Here is a 27,783-nt window from a genome sequence, read left to right as displayed (position 1 = left end):
GTTGGCTTTGGGCCTGTACTCGCTGGAATTTAGAGGAATGATGGAGAGGATCTCATTGAAAACTTTTGAATATCGAAAGGCCTAGATAGAGTGAATGTGGAGAGCAACACACACAAAATGCTGGAGGAACTCAGCAGACCAGGCAGCGTCTATGGAAAAAAGTAAACAATCAACGTTTCGGGCTAAGACCCTTCGTCAGGGCTGGAGAAAAGGATAAGAAGTCAGAGTAAGAAGGTGGGGGGAGTGGAGGAAGAACCACAAGATGAGAGGTGAAACCGGGGTGGGGGGGAGGATGAAGTAAGGAAATGGGAAGTCGATTGGTGAAGGAGATAAGGTGAGAGAGGAAAGAGGGGATGGAGAATGGTGAAGGGGCCGGCATTACTGGAAGTTTGAGAGATTAATGTTCATGCAATCAGGTTGGAGGCTGCCCAGATGGAATACAGGGTGTTGCTCCTCCAACCTGAGTGTGGCCTCACCATGACAGTAGAGGAGGCCATGGATTGACGTATCAGAATGAACATCGATTTCTGGTGAAGGGTCTCGGCTTGAAACATCGAATGTTTACTCTTTTGCATCGATGCTGCCTGACCTACTGAGCTCCTCCAGCATTTGGTGTGTTCCTTAGATTTCCAACATCTGCAGATTTTCTTGTGTTTGTACTTCAAACTCATCTCCATGGTCAGAAGCCTTTGGACCAGGCAGCATGTTCCATGGGTGACGTACGGCCATTAGCTGTATCCAGCTGACGTAATACTTTCTTTCATTGGTGGTGGGGGTGGGGGAAGGCGAGGGGAAGCAAGATAAATCTGGTTTTGACATTACAATCATGTTGGCAGTGAAGCAACTAATCTCATTCTAATTCAAATATGAAAAAAAAGAACCAGGTAATTACTGCTGTGCTTGAACCGACCAAAAGCCCAGTCCCTGGGCAGAAATGGAAACCAGCTGTAGCTATTCTCTGCCTGAAAGCAGCTCATTGCGGTAAGGTAAGAATTAATAAGCCACAGTTTACTGACAGTGGATAGAGTGTCTTGTCTGGAACAGACAACATTTCTCCTGACTGACGCACACTGCAGGAACTAATTGCACCAGAGGCATACAGAATGTACAGGCCTGACTTACGATATTTAGACATTTTTTGCTGGAGCTTTTTTACCTCATGTACACAACGCAGTACTGAGCTATTGGCCACACAGAGGCTTCTTTTAACAGCTGTATCTCAAATTACGTTCATCTACTTGCACATCAATCATTTTCTTGTCATTTAGGCCTAATTCTTGTCAATATTGTCTACCTCCCCACCACTGAGTACATCTACAAGGAGTGTTGCCACAGGAAGGCAGCATCCATCATCAGGAACCCCCACCATCCAGACCACGTTCTCTTCTCACTGCTGCCATCAGGAAGGAGGTACAAGAGCCTCATGTTCCACACCACCAGGTTCAGCAAGAGTTATTACCCCTCAACCATCAGGCTCCTGAACCGACATGGATAATTCCACTCACCTCAACACTGAACTGGTTCCACAAACTATAGACGCACTTTCAAGGACTCTACAACTCATGTTCTCAGAATTACTTAATTATTATTTTGTTTTGTATTTGCATAGTTTGTCTTCTTTTGCATAATGGTTGTTCATCAGTCTCTGTTTATGTGTAATATTTTTTTCATAAATTCTATCGTATATCTTTATTGCCCTGTAAATGCCTGCCAGAAAATGAATCACAAGGTTCAATGTGTTGTACATTCAGAGATGCTCTTCAGCACACCACTGTTGTAACGTGTGGTTATTTGAGTTACTGTCACCTTCCTGTCAGCTTGAACCAGTCTGGCCAATCTCCTCTGACCTCTCTCATTAACAAGGTGTTTTCACCCACAGAACTGCTGCTCACCAGATGCTTTTTTGTCTTTCACATCATTCTCTGTAAAGTCTAGAGACTGTTGTGTGTGAAAATCTCAGGATACTCAAACCACCCTGTCTGGCACCAACAATCATTGCACAGTCAAAGTCACTTAGATCATGTTTCTTCCCCATTCTGATGTTTGGTCAGAACAACAACTGAACCTCTTGACCATGTCTGCATGTTTTTATGCATTGAGTTGCTGCCATATGATTGGCTGGTTAGATATTTGTATTAATGAGCAGGTGTCCAAGGTATGGTCATTGAGTGAGTATATATACACAAGAAATACAGTGCAAAATAACCTTGCGTTCTTGATCAGTGCATTATGTAGTGTAAACTTTAAAGAGTGGGGAAAAACACAGACAAATATAGCAGCATTGCCACAAAGTGGTGGCTCAAGTAGTGTCACAGACCGCCGGGCTGTGACTTCACAGCTCCTCAGCTGTCAGACCCCTCTTTAATGTTTAATGTTTCCCACAGGAATAAGGCAATGTGCCCAGAGAGCCCCTAAATGTTGCTATGCTTCCAACACCAGCGCGCCATCAGGACTGGAAAGGAAGAAACGTAGAAAACCTACAGCACAATACAGGCCCTTCGGCCCACAAAGCTGTGCCAAACATGTCCTTACCTGAGAAATTACCGAGGGTTACCCATAGCCCTCTATTTTTCTGAGCTCCATGTACCTGTCCAGGAGACTCTTAAAGGACCCTATTGTATTCGCCTCCACCACCGCCGCCAGCAGCCCATTCCACACACTCACCACTCTCTGCGTAAAAAAACTTACTTTTGATGTCGCCTCTGTACCTACTTCCAAGCACCTGAAAAATATACCATCTTGTGCTAGCCATTTCAACCCTGGGGAAAAGCCTCTGGGTATCCACACAATCAATGCCTCTCATCATCTTATACACCTCTATCAGGTCACCTCTCATCCTCTGTCACTCCAAGGAGAAAAGGCCAAGTTCACTCAACCTGTTCTCATAAGGCATGCTCTCCAATCCAGGCAACATTCTTGTAAATCTCCTCTGCACCCTTTCTGTGGTTTCCACGGAAGGGTGAAGAAGCTGGAATAAGAGGCTGGGGGCAGGGGGAGGAGGACAAGCTGACAGGTGATATGTGAAGCCAGGTGAGGGGGAAGCGGGGTGATTCTAACATGTGTGTCCATGGCCTCCTGTGAGGCCAAACTCAGGCTGAAGGAGCAGCACATCATATTCCACCTAGGTAGCTGTCATCTAATTCAATTTACCTGACCAGCATCCACAGTGTCCCATCATGGCAAGCAAAAACACTTAAATTCAATATTTAAATAACTCTGGTAGCAGTATGCTTGTAACTCCTAGATTGTTGTCACAATCCAATAAAGGAGAGGGTAAATAACTATTATTGATATTCCGTAGCATTACCATTGTCGAATTCCTGTGGGCCACCATTACCAAACCAACCACAGAATCCTCTGACTATGAGAGCAGAATCACAATCAGGTTTAATATCACTGACGCTTGTTGTTTTGTGGCAGCAGTACAGTGCAATACATAAAAATATAAATTATGATAGAAATATATAAAAATAAATAAATATGCAAAAATGGTCTTGGGTTAATGGACCATTCAGAAATCTAATGGTGTGTCTTCAGGCTCCCGTACCTCCTCCTTGATGGCAGCAATGAGAAGAAGGCATGACCTGGGTGATGGGGGTTCTTACTCATGGATGCCACCTTTTTGAGACATTGTCTCTTGAAGGTGTCCTTGATGCTGGGGAGGCTCGTGCCCATGATGGAGCTGGCTGAATTTACAACTTCCTGCTGCTTTTTCCGATCTTACGCATTGGAGCCTCTATACCAGATAATCATACCTCCAGTCAGAAAGCTCTCCACAGTTCATCTGTAGAAATTCGCTAGACCGACCAAATCCCCTCAAATTCCTAATGATGTTTTGTCATTGGTGTGATTGCATCAATATGTTTGACCCAGAATAGATCCTGTGAGATGTGGATGTCCAGGAGCTGTCCCTTTCTACTGCCTTGACTGTGTAGGATGTGTTCTGGGATATTGGACATATTGCAGTGAATGATTTACCTTCTGACACCATCATCTACAGGCATGTCAGGAATGTAATGGAGTTCCCTCCACTTAACCAAATGAATGCAGTTCCAATTATGTTCAAGAAACCTGACATCTTCCTGGGTAAAGCAACCTGTTTGATTGGTATGCTGTCCTATTCATTCATTTGCCCCACCAATGATCCCTCTAAGGTTTGCGTGTGTGCACGTGCGCACATCTTTTGCCACTAGCACACAAAGGAATTTAAACTGTGCACAAAAAGTTGTCACCCTCCACCTTGTTGGCATGTTAAGTATATTTCACAATTGTACACAATCACATTTCCTTTCCGGTTTCAGATGCGGACGGTGTTGACAACGTGGCGTTTGCGATAATTTGTCTGCAAATTTTAGAACTGGCTGATTTGTACTGTTTTTATTGAAGAAATTATTGATTCACTGTGTCGAATTTCAAAGAAGCAAAGGCCATGAAGCGCAAAAGAACTGTTAGTTCATTTAAAGCGGAATGAGTTAATGAAACAGTAGAAACTGCTTGACCATATATAACCATATAACAATTACAGCACGGAAACAGGCCATCTCGGCCCTTCTAGTCCATGCTCAACTCTTACTCTCACCTAGTCCCACCGACCTGCACTCAGCCCATAACCCTCCATTCCTTTCCTGTCCATATACCTATCCAATTTAACTTTAAATGACAACATTGAACCTGCCTCAACCACTTCTGTTGGAAGCTCGTTCCACACAGCTACCACTCTCTGAGTAAAGAAGTTCCCCCTCATGTTACCCTTAAACTTTTGCCCTTTAACTCTCAACTCATGTCCTTTTGTTTGAATCTCTCCCACTCTCAATGGAAAAAGCCTATCCACGTCAATGCTATCTATCCCCCTCGTAATTTTAAATACCTCTATCAAGTCCCCCCTCAACCTTCTACATTCCAAAGAATAAAGACCTAACTTGTTCAACCTTTCTCTGTAACTTAGGAGATGAAACCCAGGTAGCATTCTAGTAAATCTTCTCTGTACTCTCTCTATTTTGTTGACATCTTGCCTATAATTCAGTGACCAGAACTGTACACAATACTCCAGATTTGGCCTTACCAATGCCTTGTACAATTTCAACATTACATCCCAACTCCTATACTCAATACTCTGATTTATAAAGGCCAACATACCAAAAGCTTTCTTCACCACCCTATCCACATGAGATTCCTATCTTCAGGGAACTATGCACCATTATTCCTAGATCCCTCTGTTCTACTGCATTCTTCAATGCCCTATCATTTACCATGTATGTCCTATTTTGATTAGTCCTACCAAAGTGTAGCACCTCACATTTATCAACATTAAACTCCATCTGCCATTTTTCATCCCACTCTTCTAACTGGCCTAAATCTCTCTGCAAGCTTTGAAAACCTACTTCATTATCCACAACTCCACCTATCTTAATATCATCTGCATACTTACTCATCCAATTTACCATCCCATCATCCAGATCATTAATGTATATGACAAACAAATTGGACCCAGTACAGATCCCTGAGGCACACCACTAGTCACTGACCTCCAATCTGACAAACAGTTATCCACCACTACTGTCTGGCATCTCCCATCCAGCCACTGCTGAATCCATTTTACTACTTCAATATTAATGCCTAACGATTGAACCTTCCTAACTAACCTTCCGTGTGGAACCTTGTCAAAGGCCTTACTGAAGTCCATATAGACAACATCCACTGTTTTACCCTTGTCAATTTTCTTAGTAACCTCATCAAAAAATTCAATAAGATTTGTCAAACATGACCTTCCACGCACAAATCTATGTTGACTGTTCCTAATCAGACCCTGTCTATCCAGATAATTATATATACCATCTCTAAGAATACTTTCCATCAATTTACCCACCACTGACGTCAAACTCACAGGCCGATAATTGTCAGGTTTACTCTTAGAACCCTTTTTAAACAATGGAACAACATGAGCAATGAGGTCAGGAACGTGCAGTTGCGAGAAATATTTATGTGCAATACAGAAACTGGTGTTACCTGTGTGTATTGTCAGAATGCAGAAGTTGCTGGAGAATATGCAAGTTGGAAGAACTGGAGTAATATTTGGAAACTTGACTTTTTTAAGGCATCATTTAGATTAGATTAGATTATGAGGACACGCAAATCGCATATGGATGATGTGCAAAAGCTCTGGCGATAAAATCCTTTATTACCCGCTACAGGCCTGCTATGTATGTTTTGTGAGAGTGCAGATGAACAACAGTGAAAACAATCAAACCCAGAGGAGATCAAAATTCTTATTGACAATGTTTTGCTTGCTGTTAAAATGAATACCTCTATATATAAAATTCAGGGCTTGCATGTTGTTGTCACTGGGTAAAAAATTGCACAGCACAAGATTTTTGCGCACACTTGTCATTACAAATTAGAGGGAACATGCCACCATAGTGGCTACAGTGTGTAGCACGTACAAAATGCACTGCAGATATTTGCTGACGCCACACCAACACCACCTCCCAAACCTACGATTTGTTTTTTGTCTGCACGTGGGGGTTTTGATTTTAAAAAGAAAACCGTTTTTAATGGGTTCTAATAGGTTTCTTTGTTTTGTGGCTGTTTGTAAGGAGACAAATCTGAAGGTTGTATATAGGTAGTTCAAAGTACATATATGCCACCATACACAACCCTGAGATTCATTTTCGTGCAGGCATACTCAATAGATCCATCATGGAATATTAACCATAATAGAATCAATGAAAGACCGCACCAACTTGGTGTTCAACAAGACAACAAACTGCAAATACAAAAAGAAAGAAATAATAATAAATAAATAAGCAATGAATATCAAAAACATGAGATGAAAAGTCCTTAGAAGTGAGTCCTTGGGTTGTGGGAACATTTCAATCACGGAGCAAGTGAAGTTGAGTGTAGTTATTCCCTCTGGTTCAAGAGCCTGATGGTTGAGGGGTAGTAACTGTTCCTGAACCTGGTGGTGTGAGTCCTAAGGCTCCTGTACCTTCTTCCTGATGACAGCGGTGAGAAGAGAGCATGTCCTGGGTGGTGGGGTCCCTGACGATAGATGCTGCTTTCCTGTGACAGCACTCCTTGTAAATGTGCTCAACGATGGGGAGGGCTTTACCCATGATGGACTGGGCCATATCCACTACTTTTTGTAGGATTTTCCATTCAAAGGCATTGATGTTTCCATACCAGACTGTGATGCAGCCAGTCAATATACTCTCCACCACATATCTGTATAAGTTTGTCAAAGTTTTAGATATTATGTCAAATCTTTGAAAACTCCTAAGGAGGTAGAGGTGCTTTCGTGCTTTCTTCATAGTTGCACTTCCATGCTGGGTCCAGGACAGGTACTCTGAAATAATAACATAATAATGAGATTGTTGTTATGGCACCACTCAGCCAGATTTTCAGTTTCTCTCCTATAAGCTGATTCATTACCACATTTGATAACAAATTTACTTTGAACTCTGAACCTTACCACCAAGAAGGCATAGAGAAACACCACCACCGGTATGTTCTCCTTCAAGACATACACTCCTCTTGACTTGGAAATATATTGACGAAGGGACTTGACTGTAAAAGTCAACTGTTTAGTCCTCTCTATAGATGCTGCCTTACCTGCTGAGTTCCTCCAACATTTTGTGTGTGTTGCTTGGAAATATATTGCTGTTCCTTCATCATCTCTGGGTCCAGGTCCTGAAAACCTCTTCCCAACAGCATTATGTTGGTAGCCTCTCCAAAAGAACCCAGTAGATCAGGAAAATTACTCACCTGCAACATCTGAGGAGCAATGAGAGATGTGCTATGGGGGCACATGACAAGATAAGAAACCATGCTGGCTCTGGACTGAAAGGAAAATCCTGCCCAACGAACCAACTGCAATTTTTTGAGGAAATTACAAGCAGGGTAGACAAAGGAGATGCAGTAGATGTGATGTACTTGGATTTTCAGAAGGCCTTTGACAAGGTGCCGCACATGAAGCAGCCTAGCAAGACAAGATCCTTTGGAATGACAGGGAAGTTACTAGCATGGGTGCAGCATTGGCTGATAGGCAGAAAACAGAGAGTGAGAATAAAGGGATTTTATTCTGACTGGCTGCCGGTTACCAGTGGAGTTCCACAGGGGTCGGTGTTGGGACTGCTGCTTTTTACGATATATGTCAATGATTTGGACTATAGGATTAATGGATTAGTGGCTAAATTTTCTGATGATACAAAGATAAGTGGAGGAGCGGGTAGTGTTGAGGAAACAGAGAAACTTAGATAGTTTAGGGGAATGGACAAAGAAGTGGCAAATGAAATACAATGTTGGAAAGTGTATGGCCATGCACTTTGGTGGAAGAAATAAACAGGCAGACTATTATTTAGATGAGAAGAGAATTCTAAATGCAGAGATGTAAAGGGACTTGGGAGTCCTTGTGCAGGATACCCTAAAGGTTAACCTCCAGGTTGAGTCAGTGGTGAAGAAGGTGAATGCAATGTTGGCATTCATTTCTAGAGGTATAGAATATAAGAGCAGGGGTGTGAAGTTGAGGCTCCATAAGGCACTCGTGAGACCACACTTGGAGTATTGTGTGCAGTTTTGGGCCCCTTATTTTAGAAAGGATATACTGACACTAGGGAGGGTTCAGAGAAGATTCACAAGAATGATTCCAGGAATGAAAGGGTTACTGTATGAAGAACGTCTGGCAGCTCTTGGGCTGTATTCCCTGGAGTTCAGAAGAAAGAAGGGGGATCTCAGAGAAACATTCCGAATGTTAGAAGGCCTGAACAGATTAGATATGACAAAGTTATTTCCCATGATGGAGGAGTCTAGGACAAGACAGCACAACTTCAGGATTGAAGGAAGTCCATTTAGAAGAGAGATGTGGAGAAATTACTTTAGTCAGAGGGTGGTAAATTTGTTGCCACGAGCGGCTGTGGAGGCCAAGTCATTGGGTGCACTTAAGGCAGAGATAGATAAGTTCTTGATTAGCCAGGGCATCAAAGGGTATCGGGAGAAGACAGGGGAGTGGGGATGACTGGAAGAATTGGATCAGCCCATGATTGAATGGCAGAGCAATCTCGATGGGCCGAATGGCCTACTTCTGCTCCTATATCTTATGGTCTTCCAACACCATGAGAGGCCGATTCCAGCCTCCAATGGACTTGCAAATTCACAGATATTGGGCTTTGTCTTCAGATTCAGGTTTATTTATCACATGTACATCGAAATCTCCAACGAAGTGTGTTGATGCAGTAGTCATTGGCTGAACGGGATTCTTCAGTGGTATAACTTTTGTGGCATGTATCCACTCACTTTTGAAAGCGTTGGTGGGCACACAATGGTTAAACTCAACAAACTGTTATGATGAAGCAATCTGAGATTTTAAAATGTTTATACAATAGCCAATACTTGTGAGTATCAAGCTTGCCCATAAAATTTATAGAACCCACAAGGAATGTCTCAAATCTGAGACATTTGAATAAGTCTGATATTTTTCTTGCTGTTTTTCAGCAAGCAATTTGTCTCTTAGAGAACTCTGTTTTTTTAAAAAAACTTCCTCTTGTGTTGCTGAACACTGCTAAGAATGTAGTCTACATTATTTCTGGTTGTGTGTACATTTTAATAATCTTAGCCTTGGGTTTTGCTTATACTTACTGTAAGTATTTTTTTTATTTTGCTCCAATGCAAGGTAATGAAGGACATGGTGTATAATGTTATTATGTGCAGTCTGGCATCAAGGTAACAACATTCACTCCAAAGGCAAAATGTTTGCACTGGAACATTTAATATGGTTACTTAGTTACATAATGTTCGCTAGAACCCAAACAGAAATAATTAATAAGATGTCCTATTCAAAGAAAAGATGTAAGCTTAATGCAAGCAACATAATTATTTCAAAGTTCAAAGTAAATTTATTATCAAAGTGCATATACAGTATGTCACCATATACAACCCTGAGATTCATTGTCTTGTGAGCATACACAGGAAATACCAGAAACACAATAGAGTCAGTGAAAGACCACACCCAACAGCACTGACCCAGTGTGCAAAAGACAACAAAACTGTGCAAATACAAGAAGAGAGAAAAAATAAATCATAATAATAATAAATAAGTAAACAATAAACATCGAGAACATGAGATGAAGAGTCCTTGAAAGTGAGTCCATATGTTGTGGGAACAGTTCAGTGATGGGGTGAGTGAAGATATCGGCTCTGGTTCAATAGCCTGATGGTTGAGGGGTAGTAACTGTTCCTGAACTGGTGGTGTGGGATGTCATGCTGAAAACATCCAGAAAATCAGCATCTATGCAGAGAGATTTTAATGGATTTTCATTGGAATTGAGTCTAAGAGCTGTGAGGTAATGTTGCAACTCTGTAAAACTCTGGTTAGACCACTCTTGGAATATTGTGTTCAGTTCTGGTTGCCTCATTATATAGTACGTGCAAGCTTTAGAGAGGATGCAGAGGAGATTTACCAGGATTAGAAAGAATGCTTTATGGGGATAGGTTGAACAAGATAGGGCTTTTCTCTTTGGAGCCAAGGAGGATGTAAGTGACTTGATAGAGGTATACTAGATGACAAGAAGCATAGATCTAGCCAAAAACTTTTTTTCAGGGCAGAAATGACTAAGATGAAAGGAATAATTCTAAGGTGATTGGAGGAAAGTATAGGGGGAATGTCAAAGGTACGTTTTTTACCCAAAGAGTGGTGGGTGCAGGGAACACCCTGCCAGGTGTGGTGGTAGAGGTAGATATATTAGGGACATCTAAGTAACTCTTGCAGAGGCACACGGATGATAGAAAAATGGAGGGCTATGTAGCAGGGAAGGGTTAGATTGATCTTAGAGTAGGTTAAAAGGTCAGCACAACACTGTGGGCCAAAGGGCCTGTATTGTGCTGTAATGATTTATGTTTTGCATTTGATATAATTGTATCAGGTCTGTTCCAGTGAAAAGGTCTCACCCTGAAACATTAACACCTTTGAAGACATACGAAAGTGCAGATGCTGGAAACCTGGAGCAACACACAAAGGAATTAGGGGAGCTCAGCAGGCCAGGCAGCATCTGTGGAGGAAAATAGACTGTTAATGTTTTGGGTCAAGGACTGAAAAGAAAGGGAGATGGCCAGTATAAAAAGGTGGGGGAAAGGGGTGAAGCAAGAGCTGGCAGGAGATGGGTGGATCCAGGTGAGGAGGAGGGAGGTGAGAGGCAGATGAGGGAGAGGCAGAGTGGGAATGACAGAAGAAGCTGGGAGGTGAGAGATATAAATGACAAAGGCATGATGAAAATGAAATCTGATAGGAGAGGACAGTGGGCCACAGATTAAAGGGAGGGAGGTGGGAAGGGGAACCAGTGGGAGGAATAAGCAGATGGAGAGGGTGAGAGAGGGGAAAGAGATGTGGTGGTAAGGGCCAGTGGGATGAGAAGGTATAAAGAAAGGAGGGGAGCAGAATGGAATGTTTAACTCCATTTCTCTCTCCACAGATACTGCTTGACATTCTAAGCCTTCCAAGCATTTTCTGTTGTATTTTGGATTTTTGGTTGTGATTGGATATTTCTCCTGTGTATAAAATCCAAACAGGATGTAACCATTTTATCATCAGGATCAAATCCAAACAGGACATCAGCAAGACCAAAGAGCTGACTGTGGACTTCAGGAAGGGTAAGACGAAGGAACACAAACCAATCCTCATAGAGGGATCAGAAGTGGAGGAGTGAGCAGTTTCAAGTTCCTGGGTGTCAAGATCTCTGAGGATTTAACCTGGTCCCAGCATATCGATGTAGTTATAAAGAAGTGACCGTGGAGAGCATTCTGACAGGCTGCAACACTGTCTGGTATGGAGGGGCTCCTGCACAGGACTAAAACAAGCTGCAGAAGGTTGTAAATCTGGTCAGTTCCATCTTGGGCACTAGCCTACAAAGTACCCAGGACATCTTTAGGGAGCAGTGTCTCGGAAAGGCAGCGTCTATTATTAAAGAATTCCAGCACCCAGGACATGCCCTTTTCTCATTGTTACCATCAGGTAGGAGGTACAGAAGCCTGAAGGCACACACTCAGCGATTCAGGAACAGCTTCTTCCCCTCTGCTATCGGACTTCTAAATGGACATTGAACACTGCTTCACTACCTTTTTATTTCTGATTTTGAACTACTTATTTTAAATTAACTATTTAATAGACATATGTCACGAACCCTGTGACAGGTTGAAAAGGACCAGCAGAAATGCATTAAACTGAATAATACAAGTTATAAACTATTATATATATATATATCCGTAAATGTGTGTGTGGATACAAAAAATAATAGTCCAGGAGGTAGATACCAGTCTTACGGTGTCAGGTAAGTTTAAGCAGTTCAGTTCACTTTGTGTTGCGTCGAGTTGAATTGATGGAGAGAGAGAGAGTTAATTGAGTTGATGTTCAAGTTGGCAGCTTTAGTTGTTCTTACTTCCGAAGTCTTCAGAGTCACTCTGTGTGACCCCCACACAGACACAAATGGACAGAGCCCCTTCTAGGGAACGGTCTACTAACCCACAGCACGGGTTCACCACCAGCAGACCTCCACAGGCAAGCTCTTACCCGCACTGGTAATCACGGGTCGAAATTAATCGGTCCATCGCCTCCACCCTCGTGGTGGTCTTAAACTCCACCAGTGGTTTCTCGGGTAGCTTCCGCAGTTCTCCCGTGTCGTGTCTCCTCTGTCGTTATTAGACCGAAGGATCAACTTTTTATAATCCATCCAAAATTCCAGTGTCTGTTAGCTCAACCACTCTGAGCTGTTACCATGGTGACTTCCCAGCTCGTGTCTCAGCTCGCACCGTACTCTCTCTCTCTCATTTAATTGCCTCCTTGTTCATTAGACTGCTGAAGTTTCTAGGAGCTTCTCACCGGCGTGACACCTTCCCCCTTTTGGGAAAATTTTGATCTTCAAGCAAAATTTTGCTCACTCACAGATTCTACACACCAAGCACTACATTCCACTTCACAGAGTGCACATTAAGCACTTACACAATTCGTCAGCATTTTTAACAGCAGGATAGAAAATCCGCAATGATATTGTCCGTACCCCTTAAGTGTCTTATCTCGATATCAAACCGCTGTTAACACAGGCTCCAGTTTAATAATCATCAATTTCGATCTTTAATCTTATCTAAAAACACCAAAGGGTTGTGGTCAGTGTACACCACTACCGGCCTTTGTGCGGGACTGACGTACACCTCAAAATGTTGTAATGCAAAAATGAGGGACAGCAATTCCTTTTCTATTGTTGAGTAATTTTTCTGGTGCACGTTAAACTTTTTGGAAAAGTATGCCACTGGATGTTCAATACCATCATCTCCTCTCTGTAATAGCACCGGCCCTACAGCTTCATCGCTAGCGTCCGTCGCTAAGGAGAACGGCTTGGTGAAGTCTGGTGCCTTTAGCACTGGATGGTGACACAGAATACCCTTTAACCATTCGAACGCCTCTTGGCAACGCTCATCCCACACAAATCGTCCACGCTTTCTCAACAGTCTTGTCAGTGGAAGGGCAATATCCGCAAACTTCTTGCAAAATTGTCGATATTACCCCACCATACCTAAAAACCTTCTCAAGGCTCTCTTACCCATTGGAATGGGTACATCAGCGATGGCCTGACCTTTCCTTTTCACAAGAGCCAGTTGACCCTGACCCACTACGTAACCAAGATATGTGACCCTGGCGTGACCAAACTCATTCTTGGCAAGGTTCACTGTCAGATTAGCTTTAGAGAGCCGATCAAATAATTTCTCTACTGTTACAATGTGTTCCTCCCACGTGTCGTTCCATACTACTAAATCGTCAATGTATGCCCCAGTATTCTTCAAGCCTTGGATCACAGAGTTTATCATACGTTGGAATGTCCCGGGGCATTCTTCATCCCGAAAGGCATCACATTATACTCATACAACCCCGAGGGGGTGACGAATGGCGATATCTCTCGAGCCCTATCGGTTAAGGGAACGCACCAGTACCCTTTTAGCAGGTCAATTTTTGTTTGGTACTTAGCCTATCCTACCCTATTGATGCAGTCATCTATTCTGGGAATAGGGGAAGCATCTGTTTTAGTTATTGCATTGACCTTTCTATAATCTGTGCAAAATCTCATTGTACCATCAGGCTTGGGAACTATCACGCACGGGGAAGCCCACGCAGAGGTGGATGGCCTGATTATACCATTGGCCAACATATATTCGATTTCCTGTTCCACTACTTTACTACGTTCTAAATTAATCCTGTAGGGGTGCTGTTTCACTGGATCAGCCTGCCCCACAATGACATCATGGGTAGCTATACTACACTGCCTTGGTGTATCTGGGAATAGATCGGAATGTTTCCCAATTAGCACCTTTATCTGTTGCTGTTGTTTCGGTTCCAGGTGATTAATTTTACTGTCTATATTCTCCAAAACACTAGCATTCTTGAGTCGAGCTGAAACCAGACACTGCTCATTACACTCCCCCGTTATCTCTGGGCTAGTCTTTGCAGCTGGGTCTTGTTTGGTCGTGACCCCAACTGATACAGGTTTAGAATCAAAATAAGGTTTGATCAGGCTCACATGCACTAATTGAGTGGTCTTCCTTCTACCAGTTGTCCTGATAACATAGTTCAGCTCATCAATTTTCCTCATTATTTCGTAAGGTCCACTAAATTGAGCCTGGAGAGGGTTATTCTCCAAGGGAAACAAAACCAAGACTTTATCTCCAACCTCGCCTGTCTGTCGTACCAGCGCTTCATATCAGCCTGGGAGTCTTGGAGATTGTGTTTCGCAAGGCCACAAGACATAATCCAATATACCAATTCGCACTTCCTTATCAGACCATTGCTCTGTCAGTAAGGTCAAAGGTCCTTGAGGCCTATGATCGAACACGAGCTCAAGCGGACTGAACCCCAACAATTCCTGGATCGAATCTCTTATCACAAATAGGAGTAAAGGTATACTCTCATCCCAATGTTCCCCGTTTTCCATACAGCGCGTTTTAATCATGGTTTTTGGGGTAGAGTGAAACCTCTCTATCACACCCTGGGATTGGGGATGGTATGCCGTGGACAAAATTTGTTTTGCTCCCAGTGCCGTAACTATCTGTTGGAATACACCCAATGTAAAATTACTGCCCTGATCGGATTGTATCTCCTTGGGCAGACCCACTAACGTGAAGAACTTAATAAGTGCCTTCACCCCTGTTTTCGCCTTTAGGTTCCTGAGCGGTATTGCTTCTGGGAACCTAGAGGCAGCGCACATAATGGTTAACAGGTATTGGTGGCCTCCTGCAGTCTTTGGCAGTGGGCCAACACAATCCACAATGACCCTGGAGAAAGGTTCGTTAAAAGCTGGTATGGGGCGAAGTGGCGCTTTTGGGCTGGTCTGATTCAGTTTCCCTACCACTTGACATGTGTGACAAGTTTTACAAAAACCCGCCACATCCTTTCTTATACCCGGCCGACGAAATTTTTTCAAAACCTTGTGCCCTGTCTTTCTAACTCCAAGATGTCCCCCTAAAGGCATTGTATGAGCCATCTTTAACATTTCTGTACGGTAACCCTTCGGAACCACCACCTGGTGCACCACGGCCCAATCCTCAAAGGCAGGTACCGTCGGTGGTCTCCACTTCCTCATCAATACCCCATCCTTCAGATAGTAACCCATTGACTCCCTCTGAATTTCATCCTCAGAAAGAGCTGTCTCTTTTAAAACTGCAATCTCAGGACCCTATCCCGCTCTTCCACAAGCTTCCGCCTGGACAATGACAAACCCCTCTTATCCACCTCACTACCTGAGTCCTGGTCGAACACAGTCGGTAGAAAAGTTTCAGATAAGTCAGTAGGATCCGTACCCCTGTCTTTGCTATCGCGGGCACCTGACCCCTCCCCGTCCAGATCGCTTCACTTCTGCAGCCGTCCTTGTCATACTTCTTGTGACCGCGCATGCGGGATAAAGTTCACTGTCTGCACTTGTCTCACTAACAGCAGGCCGGCATGTTAGCTGTAACCCTGGGTATACATCTTTTCCTGCCGGGTCATTTCCCAACAAGACATCCATATTAGCTATTGGTAATTTAGGGGGTATCCCTGTCTCAACTGGTCCAGACACTAAGTCACATTTCAAAATTATTTTGTGCAAAGGCACAACCTCTGTTCCCTTGCCAATACCTTCCAGAGTATTCACTTGGTCTGTTGTTAGCTCGTCACCAAATTCTAAGACATCACTTAATATCAGTGACTGAAAGGCTCCAGTATCGCGCCAGATTCTCACTGGAACTAGGGGTGACCCCTCCTTCACAGACACAAAACCCTTGATAATAAACCACTCAATCCCTTCCTGAACTCGGCCAGACCCCACCTTCCTTCGTGTGGTCTCAGCCGCCGGCGCACACATGTCGGAGGTTCCCCCCTCTCCTTTCCCATTTCTTTCTTCCGAATAAGACAGTTAGATGCCACATGGCCAGGCTTTCTGCAGTAGTAACAGGTAAAACTGGAAAACTTATTTTTGGTTGGTTTCCCCTCCTCTTTACCTCTGTACCTAGCTCCTGCCTTGTGTTCTGTTTTACTCGGTGGATTATCCCGGTAACTCTTCTGATAACACTTGCTTGGGAAAAACTTAATCTTGTGATTCAGGGCAAACTCATCCGCTTTCCTAGCGGCCGCGGAAAGAGTCTCAAACTCTTTCTCTTCTATGTATGTCCGTATCGCACTAGGGACACACTCTTTAAATTCCTCGATCAGCATCAGCTGTCTCACTTTGTGGTAGTCCTCGTCTACCTCTTTCGAGGGACACCACCGATCAAAGTACCTCTCCTTTTCATGGGCAAACTCTATATATGTCTGGTTCCCAGACTTCCTCAAACCCCGAAACTTCTGTCGGTACGCTTCTGGCACCATCTCATAGACCTTAAGCACAGCCTCCTTCACAGTATCATAATTAGTCGACTCGGTCACAGATAAGGCAGAATATGCTTGCTGCGCCTTCCCTTTTAACACACTTTGCAGCAATACTGCCCAGTCTTCCCGCGGCCACTTCCTGTTCTCAGCCACTTTCTCAAAATGTAGGAAGTACCTATCAACGTCTTCTTCAGCAAACAGAGGTACCAACTTAACTTCCTGACTGACATTAATGGATACACCCCTCTTGTCACCATGGACTGACACTTGACCCTCTTGACGCCGCATCTCCCTCTCAAACTCCCTCTGTTTATCTGCCTCTGCAGCCTCGACCTTAAGTCTCTCCATTCTTAAATGTTCTAGTCGTAACAGGGTCTCCTCGTCACCTATCGGAAACTACTGTAGCGACTCCTCCTCAAATAACTCTTTCCCAACACAATATTCAGCTATTTTCCTCCGAATTCCTGCCTTCGTCATACTCTTCTGTATTCCGGAAAGTTTCCATTTCTTAGCAATGTCACATAGAACCTCCTTTCTGGCTCTCCTCAAAAACAGAGGAGTAGGGTTCTCTATAAATTCACTAGCTTCCATTTCTGCTGTTTTCCACACACAGATTAATTACAAGGGATTTCCCCAATCAAGACAAGCCCCCACACAATTTCGAAAATTGGCTCCAACCAAACTTGTTCAGATCCCGGACGCAGGCCCCAATTTTGTCACGAACCCCATGACGGGTTGAAAAGGACCAGCAGAAATGGAACACACCTGGAGTCTAATTTACTATAAATTAAGACTATATTTATTGCTACTACGAATTAATATCATTAAACCGAATAATAAAATATAGGTTATAAACTATTTTTTATATATATATATCCGTAAATGAGTGTGTGGATACAAAAAATAATAGTCCAGGAGTAGATACCAGTCTTACGGTGTCAGTTAAGTTTAAGCAGTTCAGTTCACTTTGTGTTGCGTCGAGTCGAGTTGATGGAGAGAGAGAGAGTTAATTGAGTTGATGTTCAAGTTGGCAGCTTTAGTTGTTCTTACTTCCGAAGTCTTCAGAGTCACTCTGTGTGACCCCCACACAGACACAAATGGACAGAGCCCCTTCTAGGGAACGGTCTACTAACCCACAGCACGGGTTCACCACCAGCAGACCTCCACAGGCAAGCTCTTACCCGCACTGGTAATCACGGGTCGAAATTAATCGGTCCATCGCCTCCACCCTCGTGGTGGTCTTAAACTCCACCAGTGGTTTCTCGGGTAGCTTCCGCAGTTCTCCCGTGTCGTGTCTCCTCTGTCGTTATTAGACCGAAGGATCAACTTTTTATAATCCATCCAAAATTCCAGTGTCCGTTAGATCAACCACTCTGAGCTGTTACCATGGTGACTTCCCAGCTCGTGTCTCAGCTCGCACCGTACTCTCTCTCTCTCATTTAATTGCCTCCTTGTTCATTAGACTGCTGAAGTTTCTAGGAGCTTCTCACCTGCGTAACACAAATATATTTAATGTAATTCAATTTTTTCTCTATATTTATTTATCATGTATTTCATTGTACTGCTGCTATAAAGTTAGCAAATTTCACGACATACTGTATGCCATTGATATTAAACTGGATTGATTCTGATTCTGATCATTTGGCAGATTGGTTTGAGTAAAATGATATTTTGGATACTGAGTGCCATAGTGTTCAATTCTGCCTCTCTAGGTGTGGTAATCATTTACTCATGCGGTCAGTAATGAATGTGGCATGGGAAGGGAATGGTTATAGAGTCGTAGAGCACTAAAAGCACAGAAACAGGCCAAGATGTGTAGCCGAACTCGAGTGGATTAACAGCCCGCACCATGATTTGTAAACAGTTTTGCTAAGTGAGCTTACAAATCACCCATTTAACTGTGAAGGTAGATTAACTCCAGTCCTTGCTTTCCTCCTTACAGAGATGATTCTGGCCTCACTGACTGGATGTATTCCACAGTGCGATGCTGGGGTGAGAGGGCACAAGGCATCTACAAGTTGGTCATTCGTGATTTGGGTAAGTGCGGAGGCCATAGGAAATGAAGTAACTCAACACAGAATCAATGTAACATCACAAACACAAGATTCTGCAGCTGTTAGAAATCCAGAGCAACACACACAAAATGCTGGAGGATCTCAGCAGATCAGGTAGCATTTATAGAGGGAGGAATAAACTGTCAATGTTTTGGGCAAAGATTCTTCGTCAGGACTGGAAACAGCATTCAGAATAAGGAGGAAGGGAGGAGTGAAAGGTTTACAAGCTGGCAAGTGATAGGTGAGACCAGGTGAGGAGGAAGGTGGGTGGGTGCGGGGAAATGTGATGAAGTGAGAAGCTGGGAGGTGATAGGCTAAAGACAAAGGAAAGTGGACCATGGAGGAAAGGGAAGGAGGAGGGGAAGCAGTGGGAGGTGAAAGGCAGGTGAAAAGAGAAGGGGTAAGATGGAAATCAGAATGGGGAATGGAAAAGCAGAGAAGAGATGGGGGAGAAATTACTAAATGGCTAACCATATCAATTCAACTTCCTATTCATATTCTGACTTGTCTGTTCATGGTATCCTCTACTGCCATGATGAGGTCACTCTCAGGTTAGAGGAGCAATAACCTCATATTCTTACTTGCATAGCCTCCAAACTGATGGCATGAGCATCGATTTCTCAAACGTATCAAAGTACATACTGTTTATGTCAGCATACACTACCTTGAGATTCATTTTCTTGCAGGCATTTACAGGAAAATAAAAAAATACAATAGAATTTATGAAAGCTATACATAAAAAAGACAAGTTATGCAAATCTTAAAAAGCTAATACTGAGAACATGAGTAGTAGAGTCATTGAAAGCGAATCTGTAGTTTGTGGAATCAGTTCAGTGTTGAGGTGAGTGAAGTTATCCACACCAGTTCAGGACCTTGATGGTTGTAGGGTGATAATTGTTCCTGAACCTGGTAGTGTGGGACATAAGGCATCTTACCTCCTACTCGATGGTAGAAGTGAGAAGAGAGCATGGCTTGGATGGTGGGATCATTGACAGATGCTGCTTTCTTGTGGAAGCGCTCCTTGTAAATATGCTCAATGGTGGGGGAAGCCTTACCTATGATGGACTGGGCTGCATCCACCTCTTTCTGAAGACTTTTTCGTTTCTGGACATTGATGTTTCCATACCAGGCTGTACATGGCCAGTCAGAATATTCTCCACTGTGCATCTATAGAAGTTTGTCAAAGTTTTAGATGACATTCTGAATCTATGCAAACTTTTAAGAAAGTAGAGGTGCTGTTGAGCCTTCTTTGTAATGACATTTATGGTTGAGACAGGTTCGATGTTGTTGTTTAAAGTTAAATTGGACAGCTATATGGACAGGAAATGGATGGAGGGTTATGGGCTGAGTGCAGGTCGGTGGGACTAGGTGAGAGTAAGAGTTCAGCACGGACTAGAAGGGCCGAGATGGCCTGTTTCCGTGCTGTAATTGTTATATGGTTATATGGACCCACGACAAATCCTCTGATATGATCATGCCAAGGAATGTAAAGTTACTGACCCTCTCCACCTTTGATCCCTCAATGGGGACTAGATTCTTCCTCCTGTAGTCTATAATCAGCTCTTTGGTCTTACTGACTTTAAGTAAGAGGTTGTTATTGTGGCACCACCGAGCCAGATTTTCAGTCTCCCTCCTATAAATTGATTCTTCAACACCTTTGTTTCAGCCAGCAACAGTGGTGTCGTCAACAAACTTAAATATGACATTGGAGCTGTGCTTAGACTCACAGTCATAAGAATAAAACAAGTAGAGCAGAGGGCTAAACACACTGCCTTGTGGTGAACCTGTGCTGGTGGAGATCGTGTTTTTGCCAATCCGAACTGAGTGGGGTCTGCAAGTGAGGTAATCCAGGATCCAGTTGCACAAGGAGGTTGATGGTAAGGAAGCTTCGGGGGTGGGGGGATATAGAAAGGCAAACTGAAAAAATGGGAACCTGATAGATGGACTATAATGCAGAAACATTTGAGATCATTATTTTGGTGAAAAAATATAGTGACTTGCTGAACAGAAGGAGCTGTGTCTTCTAGTAAAGGAACCACTGAAAATGTAATGTGCAGGTACAGTAAGCAAAAAGGAGGGCAAGTGGTATTTTGGACATTATTGCAATGGGATTTAAACAGTAAAGATGGCTAAATGCAATTCTACAGGGCACTGGTGAGAGTGTAGCACAAATATTGTGTGGATGATCTCCTTATCAACAAGGCAAGATATTTCCAATAGAATGCACAAGGGTTCACTGCATTCATTCCCAGTATGTGGGGATTGTTGTATGAGGGTGATTAATCAGATCTGGCCCTATACTCTCCAGAATCTAGAGGGATAGGAGGTAATCTCACTTAGAAACATAGAAGCATAGAAAACCTACAGTACAATACAGGCCCTTTGGCCCACAAAGTTATGCCGAACATGTCCCTACCTTAGAAATTACTAGGCTTACCCATGGCCCTCTATTTTTCAAAGCTCCATGTACCTATCCAAAAGTCTCTTAAAAGACCCTATCGTATCCGCCTCCACCACTGTCGCCGGCAGCCCATTCCATGCACTCACCACTCTGAGTAAAAAACTTACCCCTGACATCTCCTCTGTACCTACTCCCCAGCACCTTAAACCTGTGTCGTCTTGTGGCAACCATTTCAGCCCTGGGAAAAAGCCTTTGTCTATCCACACGATCAATGCCTCTCATCATCTTATACACCTCTATCAGGTCACCTCTCATCCTCCGTCACTGCAAGGAGAAAAGGCTGAGTTCACTCAACCTGTTTTCATAAGGCATGCTCCCCAATCCAGGCAACATCCTTGTAAATCTCCTCTGCACCCTCTCTATGGTTTCCACATCCTTCCTGTAGTGAGGTGACCAGAACTGAGCACAGTACTCCAAGTGGGGTCTGACCAGGGTCCTATATAGCTGTAACATTACCTCTCGGCTCCTTAAATTCAATTCCACAATTAATGAAGGCCAATACACCGTATGCCTTCTTTTTTTTTGTAATTTATTTTTTATTGAATTTCATCATCAAACAAACATTTCCATAAGATGTATTTCAGATACTGTACATATATATCATATAATCATATTTGTCACAAATCTCTACATAATATTTATCTGAGGTATACACTTATAGAAAAGAGAGGAAAGAAAGAACAAGCAAAAGGAGAAAACTATGTACAGAGTAGGGAGTGATCTTTTTTTAAAAACATAGTCATTGATTTGAGAATAAAATCAGGCCTATGAGGTGTTATGTAGTTAAACTATTTTTCCCAGTATGAATAAAATTGTTTCAACTTATGATTAACAGATGCTGTTATCTTCTCCGTTTTGTAAATGTCCATTGTAATTTCCATCCATACATTTAGAGTTGGGCTCTCCTGTGATAACCATTTCCTGGTAAGAGTCTTTTTACCAGCCACCAGCAGTACATTCATTAAATATTTATCTCTTTTCAACCATTCTTGAGGTACATACCCAAAATATATGGTCTTGCTCTCTAAGGGTATTTCACATTTAAAGATGTCTTGTAGGGTATTGTGTATCCCACTCCAATAGTCTGTGATAATGGGGCATTCCCAGAAAATATGATAATGGTTCACATTTTGATTTCCACAATTTCTCCAGCAAACAGTGGGGGTTACTATCATAATGGGATTTCTGAGAGGGTATAATAAAATATCAAGTTTTTCCACCCGAACTCCCTCCATTTCTGTGAACAGGTACACTTCCATTGATACCTCCATATTATTGTCCAGTCTTCCTCAGATATTATTATCCCTCCTTCCTTCTCCCATTTTGTTTTAAAGTATGAAGTCGAATGTGTTTTAAGATTTGACAAACCCTTGCACACACTTGAAATGATTCTATTACCGTTGTCTGAATTATATGCTTTTCTAAGTAGCTCTATCAGACATGTACTTGCCTTGGTTACATTTTTAACTGTCCTATTAACATACTGTCACATCTGTAAATACCGGTAAAAGCCTTGTTTTTCTAATAAGTGTTTCTCTTTGAGCATTTCAAAACCGAACAGTGTCCATATGCCGTCTTAACCACAGAGTCAATCTGCGCAGCTGCTTTGAGCGTCTGATGTGACCAGAATGATCATTAAATTTCCCTGAATGCTATTGCTATCGCTTTGCTTTGGAAATTAAAGAATTAAAACTCAGTTTGTTAAAGAAAAAAGATGCGTAGCAAGACAAATATAGATCCCCCTCGTTTAACGAAGGACACTTTTGATGACAACACTTCTGGTTGATCTGCCACCCTTCGAGAATACTCTAACATTTTCATTTATTTTTTATTAACGACCTGGATGTGGGGGTAGAAGGGTGGGTTGGCAAATTTGCAGACGACACAAAGGTTGCTGGTGTTGTAGATAGTGTAGAGGATTGTCAAAGATTGCAGAGAGACATTGATAGATGCAGAAGTGGGCTGAGAACTGGCAGATAGAGTTCAACCCGGAGAAGTGTGAGGTGGTACACTTTGGAAGGACAAACTCCAAGGCAGAGTACAAAGTAAATGGCAGGATACTTGGTAGTGTGGAGGAGCAGAGGGATCTGGGGGTACATGTCCACAGATCCCTGAAAGTTGCCTCACAGGTGGATAGGGTAGTTAAGAAAGCTTATGGGGTGTTAGCTTTCATAAGTCGAGGGATAGAGTTTAAGAGTCGCGATGTAATGATGCAGCTCTATAAAACTCTGGTTAGGCCACACTTGGAGTACTATGTCCAGTTCTGGTCGCCTCACTATAGGAAGGATGTGGAAGCATTGGAAAGGGTACAGAGGAGATTTACCAGGATGCTGCCTGGTTTAGAGAGTATGCATTATGATCAGAGATTAAGGGAGCTAGGGCTTTACTCTTTGGAGAGAAGGAGGATGAGAGGAGACATGATAGAGGTATACAAGATATTAAGAGGAATAGATAGAGTGGACAGCCAGCGCCTCTTCCCCAGGGCACCACTGCTCAATCCAAGAGGATATGGCTTTAAGGTAAGGGGTGGGAAGTTCAAGGGGGATATTAGAGGAAGGTTTTTTACTCAGAGAGTGGTTGGTGCGTGGAATGCACTGCCTGAGTCAGTGGTGGAGGCAGATACACTCGTGAAGTTTAAGAGACTACTAGACAGGTATATGGAGAAATTTAAGGTGGGGGGTTATATGGGAGGCAGGGTTTGATGGTCGGCACAACATTGTGGGCTGAAGGGCCTGTAATGTGCTGTACTATTCTGTGTTCTATGTTCTATGTTTTTCCCCGGCTTAAAGCCACATACAGCTGACCATGCTGGAATACCGGTTTCTCTAGATAAGTCAGCACATTCTCCATGGTTTGGCCTTCACCTTATGTATAGTCATAGCAAAGCATGACTGTATCGGGAACTGGCTCCGCTGAAGAGGGACATCTTCCCCTTCTGATAAACTGAGAGTAATTTTTGGGATCATGACAATGTCATTTTTGAACGCACAAATGTTTATCTTTGCTACAATGAGATTGTCGTGCAGTTCTTCCACCATCATTCACGTTCCATTGCAAAGCCTTGGTGGATCCAAGTTCCTCATTGAAATGATGGGAGATCCCCTCTTCAATTCCAGTTTCTGTGGTGGCAATCCAGAGAGTTCAACCGAATCAAGGAATTCTGTTGGAAAATGAGTGGCTTTAGCTCTTTCACTTACGACATTGAAGGAACAGTATTCTTTCATGGTTCCAGGGAAATGTCTAATGCATGTGAAGTTTATTTTTCTCATCATTTCGTTGAGAGGAACCAAGATAAAATTCCTCGAGAACGGTTCTGCAGGATTGTCAAATGTCGGGTAGATGAAATCAATACATTCTTCTATAGTTTTTGCTGGTAGAATCATATCTTCAGGTAATTCAATTTCATCGTTTTCATTTTTCTCAATCTTGTCTTCTCTATCATCCAATAAGGACTCAGAATATCGTCCTTCTCCCTCACTCAATTGCATGTTTTTCTTCAATTGAAACTTGATGAAGCTTCTCCATAACTAGGATTTTTTTATGCATGAATTCTCCACATCAGCATCATTTCCTCGTTTCACAACTGCTAGAAGCTGTCAGAAATTGCCACAGCAAATGGTTAAAATACCCCTGAAGGCCTCATTCTTGCCGCATACATCACGAAGAGTCCGGTCCACGGCTTCGAAGCTCTCCCTCCGAATCATGGGGCACTCATCCCAGACAATAAGCCTCTCATTTCGGAGTAAATTTGCAGTAGTGGTGTTTATATCGATGTTACAAAGGGCATGGTCATTGTCTTTGAGGGGTATCTTGAATCTTGAATGCGCTGTCCTACCACCAGGCAATACCGGATGATGCTACAGCAATAGCAACACCTTCATCTCCCCTAACTTTAGCGAGGATCAAGTTGATGATAAATGTCTTGCCCGTTCCTCCTGGTGCATCAATGAAAATCATTGAAGGGAGATTCCTTTCCAAGCAGTCGCACACATATTCGTATACAGTCGGCCCTCCTTATCCGCGAGTTCCACATGTGCGAATTCAGCCAACCGCGAATCGAGAAAACCTGGAAGTGCTCTTCCAGCACTTGTCTTGTCATTATTCCCTAAACAACACAGTATGACAACTATTTTACATAGCATTTACATTGTATTAGGTATTATAAGTAATCTAGAGATGATTTAAAGTATATGGGAGGATGTGTGTAGGTTATTGTGGATCGGGATCGAAAAAAAACCGTTAAGTTCTCTTACTAAGTAAGTCGGAACAAGTACATCCAGTATTATTTAGCATCAGTTAGTCAAACGTTTGTCTTAGTATATAGTACTGTACACTCAACCCAGATCATTTGCTTCAAAAATCCCGGAGTAGTCCTCCACTCATTTCCCCATCCTTCTTTCCCATCTCTTATTAGTCCAAGTGTAGAATCTGGAAATAGGGTGTATCGAAGTACTTCATTACGATAAGATTTAATTACCTCTTATTGATGGGTTGCAGTTTGATCTGTCCCAATCCTGCACATGCTGATGGTGATTCACAGAATGTGACCGCTCGAAATAAGCTGCCCTGCCCTTTTGCTGCGGTTGGTGTCACTGCTGTGAGCATCGTGAGGTGCTGCTGAGGCTGGCCCTTCTCGTGCGTCGTGGTGTCGCGTCGCAGTTTCCATGAAAGCTGGAATCAGGTGTGGAAAGTGGGGCCTGTTGACGAGTGAGCAATTTTAAATGAATATAACCCTGACCTCTGTATGCATTCTGTAAGTTAGCGCATTTTAAGTCCATTTAGTCAAAAAGTGCCGCTTTAATGCAGCGTTTGGGCTAATTTGAGGGCACAGACAGACAAACCGACAAACAGATAAACAGAATGAGAATTTTAGTAAGGTATAGATTCTGCCATCATATTTGACCTACCAGAATGATCTACTTCGCACTTATCTGGGTTGAACTCCATCTGCCACTTCTCAGCCCAGTTTTGCATCCTATCAATGTCGCGCTGTAACCTCTGACAGCCCTCCACACTATCCACAGCACCCCTAACCTTTCTGTCATTAGCAAATTTACTAACCCATCCCTCCACTTCCTCATCCAGGTCATTTATAAAAATCACAAAGAGTAGGGGTCCCAGAACAGATCCCTGAGGCACACCACTGGTCACTGACCTCCATGCAGAATATGACCCGTCTACAACCACTCTTTGCCTTCTGTGGGCAAGCCAGTTCTGGATCCACAAAGCAATGTCCCCTTGGATCCCATGCCTCCTTACTTTAAGCCTTGTATGGAGTACCTTATCAAATGCTTTGCTGAAATCCGTATATACTACAAAAAAATTCAATCAGGCTCGTAAGGCACGACCTGCCCTTGACAAAGCCATGCTGACGATTCCTAATCATATTATACTTCTCCAAATATTCATAAATCCTGCTTCTCAGGATCTTCTCCATCAACTTACCAACCACTGAAGTAAGACTCACTGGTCTATAATTTCCTGGGTTGTCTCTACTCCCTTTCTTGAATAAAGGAACAACATCCGCAACTCTCCGATCCTCCGGAACCTCTCCCATCCCCATTGATGATGCAAAGATCATCGCCAGAGGCTCAGCAATCTCCTCCCTCACCTCCCACAGTAGCCTGGGGTACATCTCAGTTAAGCATAGAAAATTCTTAATGCAGGGAAGAAGATTTAAGACGGAGATGAGGAGAAATTGTTTTTCCCAGAGAGTGGTGAACCTGTGGAATTCTCTGCCCAGGGAAGCAGTTGAGGCTTCTTCACTAAATATATTTAAGATACAGTTAGATAGGTTTTTACATAGTAAGGGAATTAAGGGTTATGGGGAGAAGGCAGGTAGATGGAGCTGAGTTTACGGACAAATCAGCCATGATCTTATTGAATAGCGGGGCAGGCTCGATGAGCCGGATGGCCTACTCCTGCTCCTATTTCTTATGTTCTTATATTCAGAGTAGATGCAGAATTTTGTGGATTAATACTTAATAACATAAAACAGTTGAAGGATGATTTTAAGCATTAATCTGTTACAAAAGTATGATATTTGGCCACAGATTTTATTTTAGTTTAGAGATACAGCATGGGACAGGCGCTTCCAGCTCTTCAAGCCACACTGCCCAGCAACCCACTAATTTAACCCTAGCCTAATCACAGAACAATTTACACTGACCAGTGAACCTTCTAAACGGTACGTCTTTAGACTGTGGGAGGAAACCGGAGCATCTGGAGAAAACCCACTCATCCCGTGGGGAGGATGTACAATCTACTTACAGAGGACGTGGAATTGAACTCCAAGCTTGGACGTCCCGAGTGTCGCTGTAACCACTACGCTACCATGGCGCATGTTACATCTTGCTCCAATCTAAAGTGCTCATCCTCTCTCTGCTCTCTGTCTT

The 27,783-nt window shown here is 43.0% G+C and overlaps 2 protein-coding genes across 12 annotated transcripts in view; one reads left to right on the top strand and one right to left on the bottom strand.

Moving 5' to 3' along the window:
- LOC134341013 (proprotein convertase subtilisin/kexin type 7-like) overlaps nucleotides 1-27,783 on the top strand; it is a 323,082-nt gene that overhangs the window by 288,688 nt on the left and 6,611 nt on the right. For all 7 annotated transcript variants that reach the window (XM_063038716.1, XM_063038711.1, XM_063038717.1 and 4 more), the window contains one exon: nucleotides 18,816-18,910. In XM_063038716.1, the coding sequence (XP_062894786.1) occupies nucleotides 18,816-18,910 (95 nt within the window). The remainder of the gene's footprint in view (nucleotides 1-18,815; nucleotides 18,911-27,783) is intronic.
- On the bottom strand, nucleotides 307-27,782 carry LOC134341016 (uncharacterized). Of its 5 annotated transcripts, none has more exons than XR_010016699.1 (3): nucleotides 25,866-27,649; nucleotides 4,988-18,363; nucleotides 307-4,940 (listed from the first exon to the last, which is right to left on the bottom strand). XR_010016699.1 is itself a non-coding variant. In XM_063038722.1 (3 exons), the coding sequence occupies exon 3, from the start codon at nucleotides 17,219-17,221 to the stop codon at nucleotides 16,271-16,273; it is 951 nt and encodes a 316-aa protein (XP_062894792.1). In that variant the 5' UTR covers nucleotides 17,222-18,363; nucleotides 25,866-26,085; nucleotides 27,659-27,782; the 3' UTR covers nucleotides 307-16,270. The 5 variants fall into 5 exon arrangements, 4 of the variants coding, with proteins under 4 accessions (XP_062894792.1, XP_062894794.1, XP_062894795.1 ...); XM_063038722.1 differs by adding an exon at nucleotides 27,659-27,782 and having other exon boundaries at nucleotides 307-18,363; nucleotides 25,866-26,085; XM_063038724.1 differs by adding an exon at nucleotides 24,253-25,493 and having other exon boundaries at nucleotides 307-18,363.

Source organism: Mobula hypostoma, chromosome X2 (assembly GCF_963921235.1).
Source record: "Mobula hypostoma chromosome X2, sMobHyp1.1, whole genome shotgun sequence".
Classification (NCBI taxonomy): domain Eukaryota; kingdom Metazoa; phylum Chordata; class Chondrichthyes; order Myliobatiformes; family Myliobatidae; genus Mobula; species Mobula hypostoma.
The sequence above is the reverse complement of the archived record's forward strand: the minus strand, read 5'-3'. Positions and strand labels throughout refer to the sequence as shown.

What these genes read in the sequence shown, in the direction of transcription:
- LOC134341016 (XM_063038722.1), bottom strand. Translation starts at nt 17,221, where the DNA reads ATGGAGAGACTTAAGGTCGAGGCTGCAGAGGCAGATAAACAGAGGGAG.